At 38.4% G+C, this 14,187-nt stretch overlaps 1 protein-coding gene across 1 annotated transcript; it reads left to right on the forward strand.

Annotated features, from left to right (window-relative positions):
* Positions 1–1,786: 1,786 nt before the first annotated feature.
* LOC133243123 (E3 ubiquitin-protein ligase MARCHF5-like) lies at positions 1,787–3,279 on the forward strand. Its single transcript, XM_061409644.1, is given in 1 exon segment — positions 1,787–3,279. A coding segment is annotated over 1 exon segment (837 nt). The 3' UTR covers positions 2,624–3,279.
* The last annotated feature ends 10,908 nt before the right edge of the window (positions 3,280–14,187 follow it).

Raw genomic sequence — 14,187 nt, forward strand, 5'->3', positions numbered from 1 at the left:
CCCTTCCACGACCCTCCCCATACCATCCCTCTGGGTCATCCCAGTGCACCAGCCCCAAGCTTCCTGTATCCCACATCGAACCTGGACTGGCGATTCATTTCTTATATGATATTATACATGTTTTAATGCCATTCTCCCAAATCATCCCCACCTCCCTCTCCCACAGAGTCCAAAAGACTGTTCTATACATCTATGTCTCTTTTGCTGTCTCGCGTACAGGGTTGTCATTACCATGTTTCTAAATTTCATATATTTTCTTTAGTAAACTGTATTGGTGATTTACTTTCTGGCTTACTTCACTCTGTATAATAGGCTCCAGTTTCATCCACCTCATTAGAACTGATTCAAATGTATTCTTTTCATCCACAACCACCTGTGGCAGCCCAAGCGGCCCTCAGCACCAAAGAAGACTCAGACTCGCAAATGACCCCGGCGTGGCAAAGTCTGCGGACGCGCTGGCTGGGTGGATATTTATTACTTTCTTCCTTTTGGGTACGAAGTATGCAGAATCACAGACCTTTTTCAAAGAGGCTTCTAGACAACAAGAGAAAACCCCTCCCTGAGCCCCCGGCAGCAGGATGGGGGTGGAGCCGGGGCCCGATCGCTCCCAGCGGTCGCCCCGGCCCTGCTGCTCGGAGGCTCCCGGCCGGGGTGTGTCCCAGAGCTGCCAGCAGTGGGGTCCTTTTACTTGAAGTTCTCCTTCAGTGTAAATTAAAGTGATCTCCTTTGCTTCCTTGCCTCCCACCTCACCCCTTTTTGCACATGACCTGACCCCCCCGCTCTTGTGGCTGGCTGTGATCTCGCGGGATCACAGGACTGAGACTTGGTCTCGGGTCAGGGTGTTTGAATGTCTGTAGGAAAGGAGTTCATGGTGGGGAGTTGTTTTCATTTGAGAATTGTATAATATTTATTGATTGTGTCTACTGCCAACGTTTATATCCAATTCTAAGATTTCTGGGAAAAAAAAAAAAAACAAAAATTCTTGTTTCTTGCTGCTCAGAAAAAGTTTACTGAAAATAGCAGTTCCCTAAAAGCACTGAAATCTGCGGTCTGTCTTCTGCTGGAATAACGTTTACAAGTGCGGCGGGTTCCCCCGCCACGCAGTCACGAGGGAGGCACGGTACTCTGCTGGCGTCCACCCGGCTGGAGGCAGGCGAGCCGTGCCAACACAGCCCTCGCCCGGTACGTTGGGGGTCACACGCCCATGATTATTCACTTTAATAAAGACAGATTTTGGGGTAAAGTAGAAAAAAAAAAATGTATTCTTTTTAACGGCTGAGTAATACTCCATTGTGTATATGTACCACAGCTTTCTTATCTACTCATCTGCTGATGGACATCTAGGTTGCTTCCATGTCCTGGCTATTATAAACAGTGCTGCGATGAACATTGGGGTACATGTGTCTCTTTCAATTCTGGTTTCCTCCGTGTGTATGCCCAGCAGCGCATTTTTAAATTAATTTCTTTAACTGGAGGTTAATTACTTTACAATATTGTGATGGTTTTGCCATACATCAACATGGGTATACATGTGTCTCCCCCCATCCTGAACCCCTCCTCCCACTTCCTTTCCCACCCTGAATTTTTAAAATAAATACATTTATCTGGGGACGCCCTCAGCCGCGCACCGCCACCGCCGGGCTCACGGAGCCGCCCCGGGAGGCTGGGTGGCGGGTTTGCGGCTGCCACCGGACTGAGGCCTACTCCGCCACCTCTCAGTGCTATTGTCCAGGGCCCGGCCCTGACCAGGCACACCGGAGAGGCGAGTGCACCAGCTCCACCGAAGATGCCAGACTAAGCCCTACAGCAGATGCTGGACAGAAGTTGCTGGGTGTGTTTTGCCACTGATGAAGATAATAAAACAGCTGAATGGGTGAGACCATGCAGATGCAGAGGATCTACAAAATGGGTTCACCAGGCTTGTCTACAGTGCTGGGTGGATGAAAAACAAAGAGGAAACAGTACAGCCAGAGTGGCATGTCCTCAGTGCAATGCTGAATACTTAATAGTTTTTCCAAAGTTGGGTCCAGTTGTTTACATCTTGGATCTTGCAGATAGACTGATCTCAAAAGCCTGTCCATTTGCTGCAGCAGGAATAATGGTTGGCTCCATCTATTGGACAGCTGTGACTTACGGACAGGTGACAGTGATGCAGGTTGTAGGCCAGAAAGAAGGTCTGGATGTTATGGAGAGAGTTGATCCTTTATTCCTTTTAATTGGACTTCCTACTATTCCGGTCATGCTGATACTAGGCAAGATGATTCGCTGGGAGGACTATGTGCTTAGACTCTGGCGCAAATACTCAAATAAACCACAAATTTTGAACAGTATATTCCCAGGGATTGGTTGTCCTGTTCCTCGAATTCCAGCTGAGGCTAATCCTTTAGCAGATCATGTCTCTGCCACCCGAATTTTGTGTGGAGCCCTTGTTTTTCCTACTATTGTGACAATAGTTGGTAAACTAATGTTCAGTAGTGTTAACTCTAATTTACAAAGGACAATCTTGGGTGGAATTGCTTTTGTTGCCATTAAAGGAGCATTCAAGGTTTACTTCAAACAGCAGCAATATTTACGTCAGGCACATCGCAAAATCCTAAATTACCCAGAGCAAGAAGAAGCATAAAACTGCGACTTCTTGTTGTTCTGCAGTCCTCCCATTCTTAGGAGTCTGTTGTGTCGTTCTGATTCCATCATTGATGCACAGTAATGGAGACTTGTAATAAGCTGCTGCTCTCATATTTTTAAGAAATATAATAAAGCACTTAGGGCAGGGGAAACCCCCTCAGTAATCACGGAACCTAAGGATGTGATTTGTTTTCCTTGTTTTGTATGTACTTCTTTCATGGCGGTCATCTGAACCATTATCTTAGCATGGTGAACCTGAGTTTTGTTCATATTTTCCTCAAGACAGAAATGTAAAGATCAAACTGTGCAAATATTTAAAAATACACATGCTATTTTATTCAAATGCCTCTTTTGTACATGTTCATGTTCAGTGTTTTCTTAGAATTAGCAACTCAATGAAGGTACTGTGAGGATTTTTCTCACTGGCATAATTTGATTACAGGCTAAGCAGAAGTATATGTTAATATGAGGAAATGTAAATTAGTTATAAATAATTAACAAACCAAAAATGTATGTAAACATTCAAATGATTATCTAAAGAAATGCAATTTTGTTGTGTTTTTCTTAACCCATGTGATGTCCTCCAAAATGTGTAGGGTAAAAATTCACAGGGCTTCCAGATCACTTTTTCACTATTAAATTTTATTTATATAATGTTGACATCTCATAGTTCATGATGTAATTTTTTTAATTAATTTTATTTTATTTTTAAACCTTACATAATTGTATTAGTTTTGCCAAATAACAAAATGAATCCACCACAGGTATACATGTGTTCCCCATCCTGAACCCTCCTCCCTCCTCCCTCCCCATACCATCCCTCTGGGTTGTCCCAGTGCACTAGCCCCAAGCATCCAGCATCGTGCATTGAACCTGGACTGGCATCTCGTTTCATACATGACATTTCACATGTTTCAATGCCATTCTCCCAAATCTTCCCACCCTCTCCCTCTCCCACAGAGTCCATAAGACTGTTCTATACATCAGTGTCTCTTTTGCTGTCTCGTACACAGGGTTATCGTTACCATCTTTCTAAATTCCATATATATGCGTTAGTATACTGTATTGGTGTTTTTCTTTCTGGCTTGCTTCACTCTGTATAATAGGCTCCAGTTTCATCCACCTCATTAGAACTGATTCAAATGTATTCTTTTTAATGGCTGAGTAATACTCCATTGTGTATATGTACCACAGCTTTCTTATCCATTCATCTGCTGATGGACATCTAGGTTGCTTCCATGTCCTGGCATGATGTAATTGTGACTCATGCAGTCTTAATTACTGTGTGCGTGTGTGTGTATGTGTGTGTGAGAGAGAGAGATAGACAGACAAACTGACACAGAGACACAGACATCAGGTCCTTCCATCACTGGAGAAAGTTTTTTAATTCATATTTCTAGAAAATAGAACTGACAGTTTATAGTAGTTTGAGCACAGAGAACGATTTGCAGAAAATCAATAGTTATTTTACTCTCCTCTCTCATCGATTCAGTTATTCAGGTATTTGCTGGTCACCTCCTGCTTGCCCAGGCATTATGCAAAGTGCTGTGTGGGATACAGTGGTGAACACAACAGACTTGGTTCCTGCTTTTATGTAGTTTACAGTCTAATTTCAACAGACAGAAAACCAGCAGTGAGTAAACCAAGGTGAGGCCTTGAGCTCTTTGTTTTTATACCAGTCAGTGAGGAATAATTATGAAAATAAGAAGTCTTGAGCAAATATTAAGGTCATTGTTTTGTGAGATTATTATGAGGAAAAAAAATACTAATGTTTTTAAGTTTAAATTGCTTGTCATATTGAGGAGGCTAGCACCTTAATAATCACTGTATAACTAGTTTTATATTCATTTTTCAAAAGCAGTTATTTAAGCTGTTCAGTAGTGGCCCTTTTAATGTTCAGCAATCTGAATGGTCTTGGAGTTATTTTCAGGAATTAATATTAAATTTTTAAAGATAGTTCCAAAAACCCTATTTATTTTCTAATTCACAGTATCTAGTGCATGACAATATGAATGTTCCCCCTTACCGATTAAGTGGCCACTTTTCTTTAGGATTGTAGCAAATATAGATTGAGCTTTGTTAGATTGCAATGATGTATGCTAATTTAGTAATTTAAGACTGGTACCTTTCTATAGTGTGAATGTCTTAATTTTGAGTAATAACATGAAATTTATGTGAATGACTATTGAACATTCAAAGTTGTATTTACTTAGTAAGGGGATATTTGAATGACAGCCTTTATTAAGAACCCTGCTATAGTTCTGAAGGGGAAATATAAAAATCTGTGATTATATATAAAAATAGCAGATTATTAGCTATAATTATAAAATATATTGGCTTTTCTTTAATTTTTGGTATGAAAAGACTGGATATTTCCTGCATAATTTTGTTATATAGAACAGCTTTTAGCAGACTTTACTAAAGTTATACAAGCACATAGTTCTCCATTTAATACTATATGCCCAAAATGGGGGAGTAACTGCTTGGGTTTGTTTGGCATCAGGGCTTGTGAGGCCAGAGGAGCAACTCTAATCCTTTGGGGGTAGGGAGAAGAAGTTTCTAGGGCTCTGGGGGGAATTGCAAGTGCCTGGGGACTGGAGGAGCCTCAGCCTCAGGATGGAAAATTTGGAAATCTAAAGAGCCTTAGCTCAAGAAGTACCATGTACCAGCCTCTTGAGAAAGTGGCCCACACCACCCTGAAGCAACAAAATCGTAGGCTAACTAAAGTTGGGTGGACCTGGGTGGAAATCCTAATTCTGCTTTTAATAATTATTGGTATGACTTTGATCAAGCAACTTACGTCTTAGCCACGGTGTTCTTCGTCTCTGAAATATGAGTAATACTTTATTTCAGAAGACTGTTTCTAGGATTAACTGAGAAATTAAAGGAACAGAGGCACTTTAAGCTCAGAATAGCCCCTGCAGAGTAGCAGTGTCTCAGTTGCTGAACTCTAGGAAGAGGGAATGAGGTGGTAAGAGAAACACCAGGGGACAGACTAAAGGAATGCTCTAGACTTTGGGGATGGGTGGGTATATTTGTGTTTTCCAATTTATTTTCACATTGCTTTACTGTGTTATTTCTATAAATGTTAATGTTTTAAACCTCTTTTATAAAATTCAGTGACAACTAGCAGAATTCTCTTGTTTGCAGAAATTAACTTATCTCAAAAGTGACAGAAAATATTGTTCATCATTACATGATTATCAAATGACTGTGAAGAATATAAAATTAAACTGAGTGACTTAATTAGTCACTGCCTTGCTAAAAAAAATAAATAAATAAATACATTTATCTGTATTGAAAAACTCAGAACAGTATCCTTAGTTTTCTCTATTAATGTATATTCATATTGAGGAATTTTTGTAGTAGGGAACAACATCTCTTATAACAAATATAGCATTCAGAATATGAATAGATACTTGGGAATAAACAAGATTAGGACTTCAGATCATACAGGGAGGTAAGGTTCTACCAGCAGAGCCTTTCTTGAAAGCAGATTTGGACAGGGAGGAAAACAAGCACCTGAAGGAAAAGGACAGAGGGACAAAGTGTCTCAGAGAGGTAGAGTTTCCATAAAATGAAAGCCACAGACCACAGAAGCAAACTTTAGCTTCTTCTCAGATTTGCAAAGTTGCAGAAAGTCTCTTTTACTTGGTCATAAGACACTCAGCAAGTGTAAGACACAGGAAGCTGACTCCAACAACGGGTTTCTAATGAAGCTATATTACAAAAAGAATAAGAAAAAGTTTTAAAAAATTATGAGTTCAAGATGCTCTAGTTTAATACTTTATATCAGGTATGGAAAGATGGGTAAGATATAAATGAAAAAAAAAGTATATATATGGAATTTAGAAAGATGGTAATGATAACCCTATATGCAAGATGCAAAAGAGACACAGATGTAAAGAACAGACTTTTGGACTCTGTGGGAGAAGGCGAGGGTGGGGTGATTTGAGAGAATAACATTGAAACATGTATATTACCATATGTGAAATAGATTGCCAGTCCAGGTTCAATACATGAGACAGGGTGCTCAGGGCCAGTGCACTGGGATGACCCTGAGGGATGGGATGGGGCGGGAGGTGGAAGGGGAGTTCAGGATTTGGAACACATATACACCCATGTCTGATTCATGTCAATGAATGGCAAAAATCACTACAATATTGTAAAGTAATTAGCCTCCAATTAAAATAAACTAAAAACAATCCTGAAGGCGTTAATAAAGACAACATAATCACTACTTCAACCTAAAAATAGCACTGTTTCTAATTAATTAAAATAGAGCATCCTGGGGGTCCAAAACGAAAAAGAAAAAAAGTACACACTGTGTCTGAAGTATGGTCTCATTTGTTAAAAACAGACACAGAGGTACACACGTGCTTACACGTGCTTCCATATGCATAGACTATTTCTGGAAGGACTCAAAAACTTAATAGCAGGGTTGAAGTGAGGAGAGATTTTGCTTTTCATTTAAGGCTCTTTTATGTAGTTTGAACTATTTGTCTAACATGTCCATCAACTACTTTTGTGACCATAGTGCCTAAGGAGTCTGCACTATGTATTATATATTAATTACACTATATATTAATTACACAAAAGTAGTTGCATTTCAATACCAGTAATTTATAACTAACACAAAACCATTTTGTTTGGCCTAACAAAAAAAACCATATGATTCTATATAGGTATGCATAGCATATTTGTTGCAAGCTCTGAAGACATACAGCCTGGCTTCAAATCCTGGCTACATCACTCACTCACTGTGTAAGCTTAATTAAGTTACTCAATTTCTCCATACTTCAGTTTCCTCAACTGTAAAATAAGGGTAATGATTGTACTTTAGATTGTTGTGAATATTGAATGAGTTAATACATGTAAACTACTTAGCATTCAGTTCAGTTCAGTTCAGTCGCTCAGTCGTGTCCAACTCTTTGCGACCCCATGAATCACAGCACGCCGGGCCTCCCTGTCCATCACCAACTCCCAGAGTTCACTCAAGTGCTAAGTATATATTAATTACTTACTAAGCATTAAGCTAGTGTAACAAGATGCTAAATATGATTTTGCTGTTGTTCCAGTTTAAGAAAAAGCCTCAACACCAAAAACAATGCAATAAGATCATCTAGAAAGTCTTGCATGTGGAGTGAGTGACCAAAGCTCAATTTTGCCAGTATTAGTCCTTCAGCAATGCCCAGGTTACATAAGAGAAGTCTAAGAATTCATTAAGAGTATAATAGCATAGCAGTCTAAAATTTTTATTGTTTGCCTTTTTCAAGATTTATTGAGGTATAACTGATATTTAGTACTATATAAGTTTAAGATGTACAGCATAATGATTTGACTTACATATACTGTGAAATTATTACCACAATAAGTTTAGTTAACGTTCATTATCTTATATGGATACAACAAAAAGAGAAAAAGTTTATTCTTTGTAATGAGAACTCTATTTTTAACTTTTTATTTTATATTGGAGTATAGCCGGTTAACAATGTTGTGATAGTTTCAGGGAGACAGCAGAAGGACTCAGAAATACATATACATGTATCCATTCTCCCCCAGAACTCTTTTAAGATTTACTCCTTTAACAACTTTCATATTATATAGCACTTTTAACTATGGTCCTCATATTTTACATTACATCACCCAGTACTTATCTTTTAACTGGAAATTTGTACCCTTTGATCACCTTCATCCAATTCCTTTACCACCACCTCCCCAACTCCCACCTCTGGTAATCCCAAATTTGATCTGTTTTTCTATAAGTTTGTTTTGTCTTATTTCAGATTCTGCATACGTTAGATCATACAGTATTTGTCTTTCTTACATATTTCCCTTGGGATAAGGCCCTCAAGATCCATCCAGATTGTCACAAATGGCAGAATTTCCTACATTTTTACAGTTAAATAGTATTCCTCTGTGTGTGTGTGCGTGTGTGTATCACAACTTCATTATTCATTCATCCATCAGTAGACACTTAGATTGTTTCCATGCCTTATTTATTGTAAATAATGCCACTGTGAACTCTTCAATGTAATGGTTTTGTTCTTTCAGATATACACTCCCAGAAGTAGAATTGTTAGATCATTTGAGAAACCACCATACTATTTTCCATAGCGGTTGTAACACCAACAATGCACAAGGGTTCCCTATTCTCCACATCCTCACTCAGTTCAGTTCAGTTCAGTTCAGTTGCTCAGTCATGTCCGACTCTTTGCGACCCCATGAATCGCAGCACGCCGGGCCTCCCTGTCCATCACCAACTCCCGGAGTTCACCCAGACTCATGTCCATCGAGTCAGTGATGCCATCCAGCCATCTCATCCTCCATCGTCCCCTTCTCCTGCCCCCAATCCCTCCCAGCATCAGAGTCTTTTCTAATGAGTCAACTCTTCACATGAGGTGGCCAAAGTACTGGAGTTTCAGCTTCAGCATCATTCCTTCCAAAGAAATCCCAGGGCTGATCTCCTTCAGAATGGACTGGTTGGATCTCCTTGCAGTCCAAGGGACTCTCAAGAGTCTTCTCCAACACCACAGTTCAAAAGCATCAATTCTTCGGCTCTCAGCCTTCTTCACAATCCAACTCTCACATGCATACATGACCACAGGAACAACCATATCCTTGACTAGACCGTCCTCACTAGCATTTGTTAAATCTTATTTTTTTTGATGATAGTGATTCTAATAAGAGTGAGGTTTTGACTTGCATTTCCCCAATGATTAGTGGTTTTGATTTGCATTTCCCTAAAGGATTAGCTATGTTGAGCACTTTTTCATAGACCTGTTGGCCATTCATATATCTTCTTTGGAAAAATGTCTATTCATGTTCTTTGCCCATTTTTAAAACTGGGTTATTTCAGGATTTTTGCAATTAAGCTCCATGAGTTCCCTGTGTATTTTTTATATTAACCTCCTATCAGATGTATCGCTTGCATTACATTCTTCCTATTTCATGGAATGTCTTTTCTCTTCGTTGATCATTTCTTTTGCTGTGCAGAAGCATTTTAGTTTGATGTAGTCCCACTCATTTCTTTTATTCTGTTACTTGTGCTTCAGCTGTCATATCCAAAAAGTCATTGCCAAGACCCATGTCAAAAAAGTCTATCCTAGTTATCTTCTAGGAGTTCCATGGTTTCTGGCCGTATATTTAAGTGTTTATTCCATTTTGAGTTAATTTTTGTGAAAGATATATGATAGGGGTCTAGTTTTATTCTTTCACATGTGAATATCCAATTATTCCAGCACTACTTATTGAAGAGACTTTATTTTCTCCATTGAGTATTTTTGGTTCATTTGTCAAATATCACCAACTCAATGGACATGAGTTTGAGTAAACTCTGGGAGTTGGCAATGGACAGGGAGGCCTGGCATGCTGCAGTCCATGAGGTCACAAGGAGTTGGACACTTGAGAGTCCCTTGGACTGCAAGGAGATCCAACCAGTCCATTCTTAAGATCAGCCCTGGGATTTCTTTGGAAGGAATGATGCTAAAGCTGAAACTCCAGTACTTTGGCCACCTCATGCGAAGAGTTGACTCATTAGAAAAGACTCTGATGCTGGGAGGGATTGGGGGCAAGAGGAGAAGGGGACGACAGAGAATAAGATGGCTGGATGGCATCACTGACTCGATGGACGTGAGTCTGAGTGAACTCCAGGAGTTGGTGATGGACAGGGAGGCCTGGCGTGCTGCAATTCATGGGGTCGCAGAGTCAGACACGACTGAGCGACTGATCTGATCTGATCTGAGTGACTGAACTGAACTGAACTATCAAATATTAGTTGACTGTATATGCATAGGTTTAATTTGAGGCTTTTGAGTCTATTCCATTGTGTCAATTTTTATACCAAGACTGTACTGTTCAGATTACAATACCTTTTTAGAAGTGTGGTGCCTCCTGCTTTGCTCTTTCTGCAGATTGCTTTCTGCAGATCTTTTGTTGCTTCATATAAATTTTAGGGCTGTTTTTTTTTACTTTTGAAAAAGATGTCATTATAATCTTGATAGGGATTTGATTGAATTCATAGATATCTTTGGGTAGTAAGGAAATGCTAACAATATTAAATCTTCCAATTCATGAACATGGGATATCTCTCCATTAATCCTTCCTTAAATATTTTATAAAATTCACCAATGAAGCTCTCTAGTCCTGAGCTTTTCTTCATTGAGGTTGTATTTATTACTTATTCAATTTTCTTGCTAATAATTGGTCTGTTCATATTTCCTACTTCTTCCTTGATTCATTCCTGGTAGATTGTATGTTTCTATGAATTTTTCCAATTCTTCTAGGTTGTCCAGTTTGTTGGCATATGATTCTTAGTAGCTTCTCTCTCTCTCTCTCTTTTTTTTTTTTTTTTTTTTTTAGCTTCCCATGTGGTGCTAGAGGTAAAGAATCCACCTGTCCAATACAGGAGATTCTAGACACGTGGGTTCAATCTCTGGGTCAGGAAGATTCCCTGGAGTAGGAAATGACAACCCACTCCAATATTCCTAAATGGAAAAATTCCATGGACAGAGGAGCCTGGCGTGCTATAGTCCATGGGGTCACACAGAATCTAACATGACTGAGCACAACAAAGTAGTTTTTTATGATTCTATTTCTGTGGTACCAGTTGTAATATCTCCTCTTACATTTCTAATTTTGTTCATTTCAGCCCTCTCTTTTTTCCTTGCTTAGTTTGAAGTGTTAGTTGCTCAGTCGTGCCCGCTCTTGGTGACCCCATGGACTGCAGTCCACCAGGCTCCTCTGTCCATGGGATTTTCCAGGCAAGAATACTGGAGTGGGTTGCCATTTCCTTCTCCAGGGGATCTTCCCAACCCAGGAATCAAACTCGGGTCTCCTGCACTGCAGGCAAATTCTTTACTGACTAAGCTATGAAATGTCAGTTTTCTTTATCTTTTCAAGAAAACAACACTGTTTTGTTTTCTTGCTATTTTATTTGTTTTTGCTCTAATATTTATTATTCCTTCTTTCTGAAAACTTTGGAATCAATTTTTATTCTTTTTCTAGTTATTTGAGGCACTGGGTTAGGTTGTTTATTTGAAATATTTTCTGTTTCATAATGTCGGTGTTATTGTTATGAACTTACCTCTTGGAACTGCTTTTTCTGCATCCCTAAATCTTGATATGTTGTGTTTCCATTTTCATTTGACTCAAGATACTTTTTTTATTTTCCCTTTAATTTCTTCTCTCATCTGTGTTTCCATTTTCATTTGACCCAAAATACTTTTTTTATTCCCCCTTAATTTCTCCTCTCATAAATTTGTTGCTGAAGAGAGTGTTGATTTCCATGCATTCATGAGTTTTCCAATTTTCCTCCTGTTATTGATTTCTACTTTTATACTATTGTAGTCAGAGAAGATACTGGATATGATTTCAACTTCTTGGATTTGCTAAGTCTTGGTTTATGGTCCAACATATGATCTATCCCAGAAAATGTTCCATGTGTGCTTGAGAAAAAATGTGCATTCAATTGTTGTCAGATAAAATGTATATGTCTAATTAGAACTATTTGATCTATGTGTGTGCATGCTATGTGGCTTCAGTCATGTCTGACTCTCTGTGACTCTATGGACTGTAGCCCACCAGCCTCCTCTAGTGTTGTTCAAATCCAATGTCTCCCTACTCATTCTCTGTCCGGATGACCTATCTATAATTGACAATGGGGTACTAAAGTCCTCAACTATTATTGCATTGCTGTTTATTTCTCAATTTAGCTCTGTTTATGTTTGCTTTACATAATTACGTGTTCTAATATTGGGTGTATAAATATTTTAAATTGTGTTATTTTCTTGATGTATAGACAACCTTACATTGTACAATGATACATTATTTGTCTCTTTTAACCATTTTTAGTTTAATCTATTTTAATCTACTAGTTTAATATATTTTCTCTGATATAAGTGAAGTTTACCCCTGCCCTTTTGTTTGTTTCCATGTTTATTATTTGGTTGAAACATATTTTTCCATCCCTTATTCTCAGACTGTGCCTTTAAGACTAAGGTGAGTCTCTCAGAGGCAGCATACTGTTTTTGTTTTGTTTTGTTTTTTCTACATTCAGCCATTCTATATCTTTTGATTGGAGAATTTAGTCTATTTATGTTTGAATTATTGGTAGGAAAGGACTAATTATTGTCACTTTGTTTATTGTTTTCTCGGAGATTTGTAGATCTATATTTCCTTGTTTCTTATCTTGCATTTTTTAGTGGTTTTGATATCTTTTTGTATTAGCAAGCTTTGACTTTTTCATTGTTTCCTTTTGTGTACTTGCTACAGCATTTTCCACTGTGATTAATATGAGGTTTACATAAAATATCTAAAATTATGATACTTATTTTATTTTTAATATAAATTTATTTATTTTAATTGGAGGCTAATTACTTTACAATATTGTATTGGTTTTGCCATACATCAACATGAATCCTCCACGGGTGTACATGTGTTTCCCATCCGGAACCTCCCTCCCACCTCCCTCCCCATACCATCCCTCTGGGTCATCCTAGTGCACCAGCCCTGAGCAGTCTGTATCATGCATCAAACCTAGACTGGCAATTTGTTTCAGATATGATATTATACATGTTTCAATGCCATTCTACCAAATCATCCCACCCTCGCCCTGTCCCACAGAGTCCAAAAGACTGTTCTATACATTTATGTCTCTTTTGCTGTCTCGTATACAGGGTTATCATTACCATCATTCTAAATTTCATATATATGCATTAGTATACTGTATTGCTGTTTTTCTTTCTGGTTTACTTCACTCTGTATAATACTCTCGAGTTTCATTCACCTCATTAGAACTGATTCTAATGTATTCTTTTTGGGAGATGGGTCATAGAGGATCCTGCTGTGATGTATGTCGGAGAGTGTTTTGCCTATGTTCTCCTCTAGGAGTTTTATAGTTTCTGGTCTTATGTTGAGATCTTTAATCCATTTTGAGTTTATTTTTGTGTATGGTGTTAGAAAGTGTTCTTGTTTCATTCTTTTACAAGTGGTTGACCAGTTTTCCCAGCACCACTCGTTAAAGAGATTGTCTTTAATCCATTGTATATTCTTGCCTCCTTTGTCAAAGATAAGGTGTCCATAGGTGCGTGGATTTATCTCTGGGCTTTCTATTTTGTTCCATTGATCTATATTTCTGTCTTTGTGCCAGTACCATACTGTGCTGATGACTGTGGCTTTGTAGTAGAGCCTGAAGTCAGGAAGGTTGATTCCTCCAGTTCCATTTTTCTTTCTCAAGATTGCTTTGGCTATTCGAGGTTTTTTGTATTTCCATACAAATTGTGAAATTATTTGTTCTAACTCTGTGAAGAATATCGTTGGTAGCTTGATAGGGGTTGCATTGAATCTATAAATTGCTTTGGGTAGTATACTCATTTTCACTATATTGATTCTTCCAATCCATAAACATGGTATATTTCTCCATCTATTAGTGTCCTTTTTAATTTCTTTCACCAGTGTTTTATAGTTTTCTATATATAGGTCTTTAGTTTCTTTAGGTATATATATTCCTAAGTATTTTATTCTTTCCATTGCAATGGTGAATGGAACTCTTCCTTAATTTCT

Source organism: Bos javanicus, chromosome X (assembly GCF_032452875.1).
Source record: "Bos javanicus breed banteng chromosome X, ARS-OSU_banteng_1.0, whole genome shotgun sequence".
Taxonomy (NCBI): domain Eukaryota; kingdom Metazoa; phylum Chordata; class Mammalia; order Artiodactyla; family Bovidae; genus Bos; species Bos javanicus.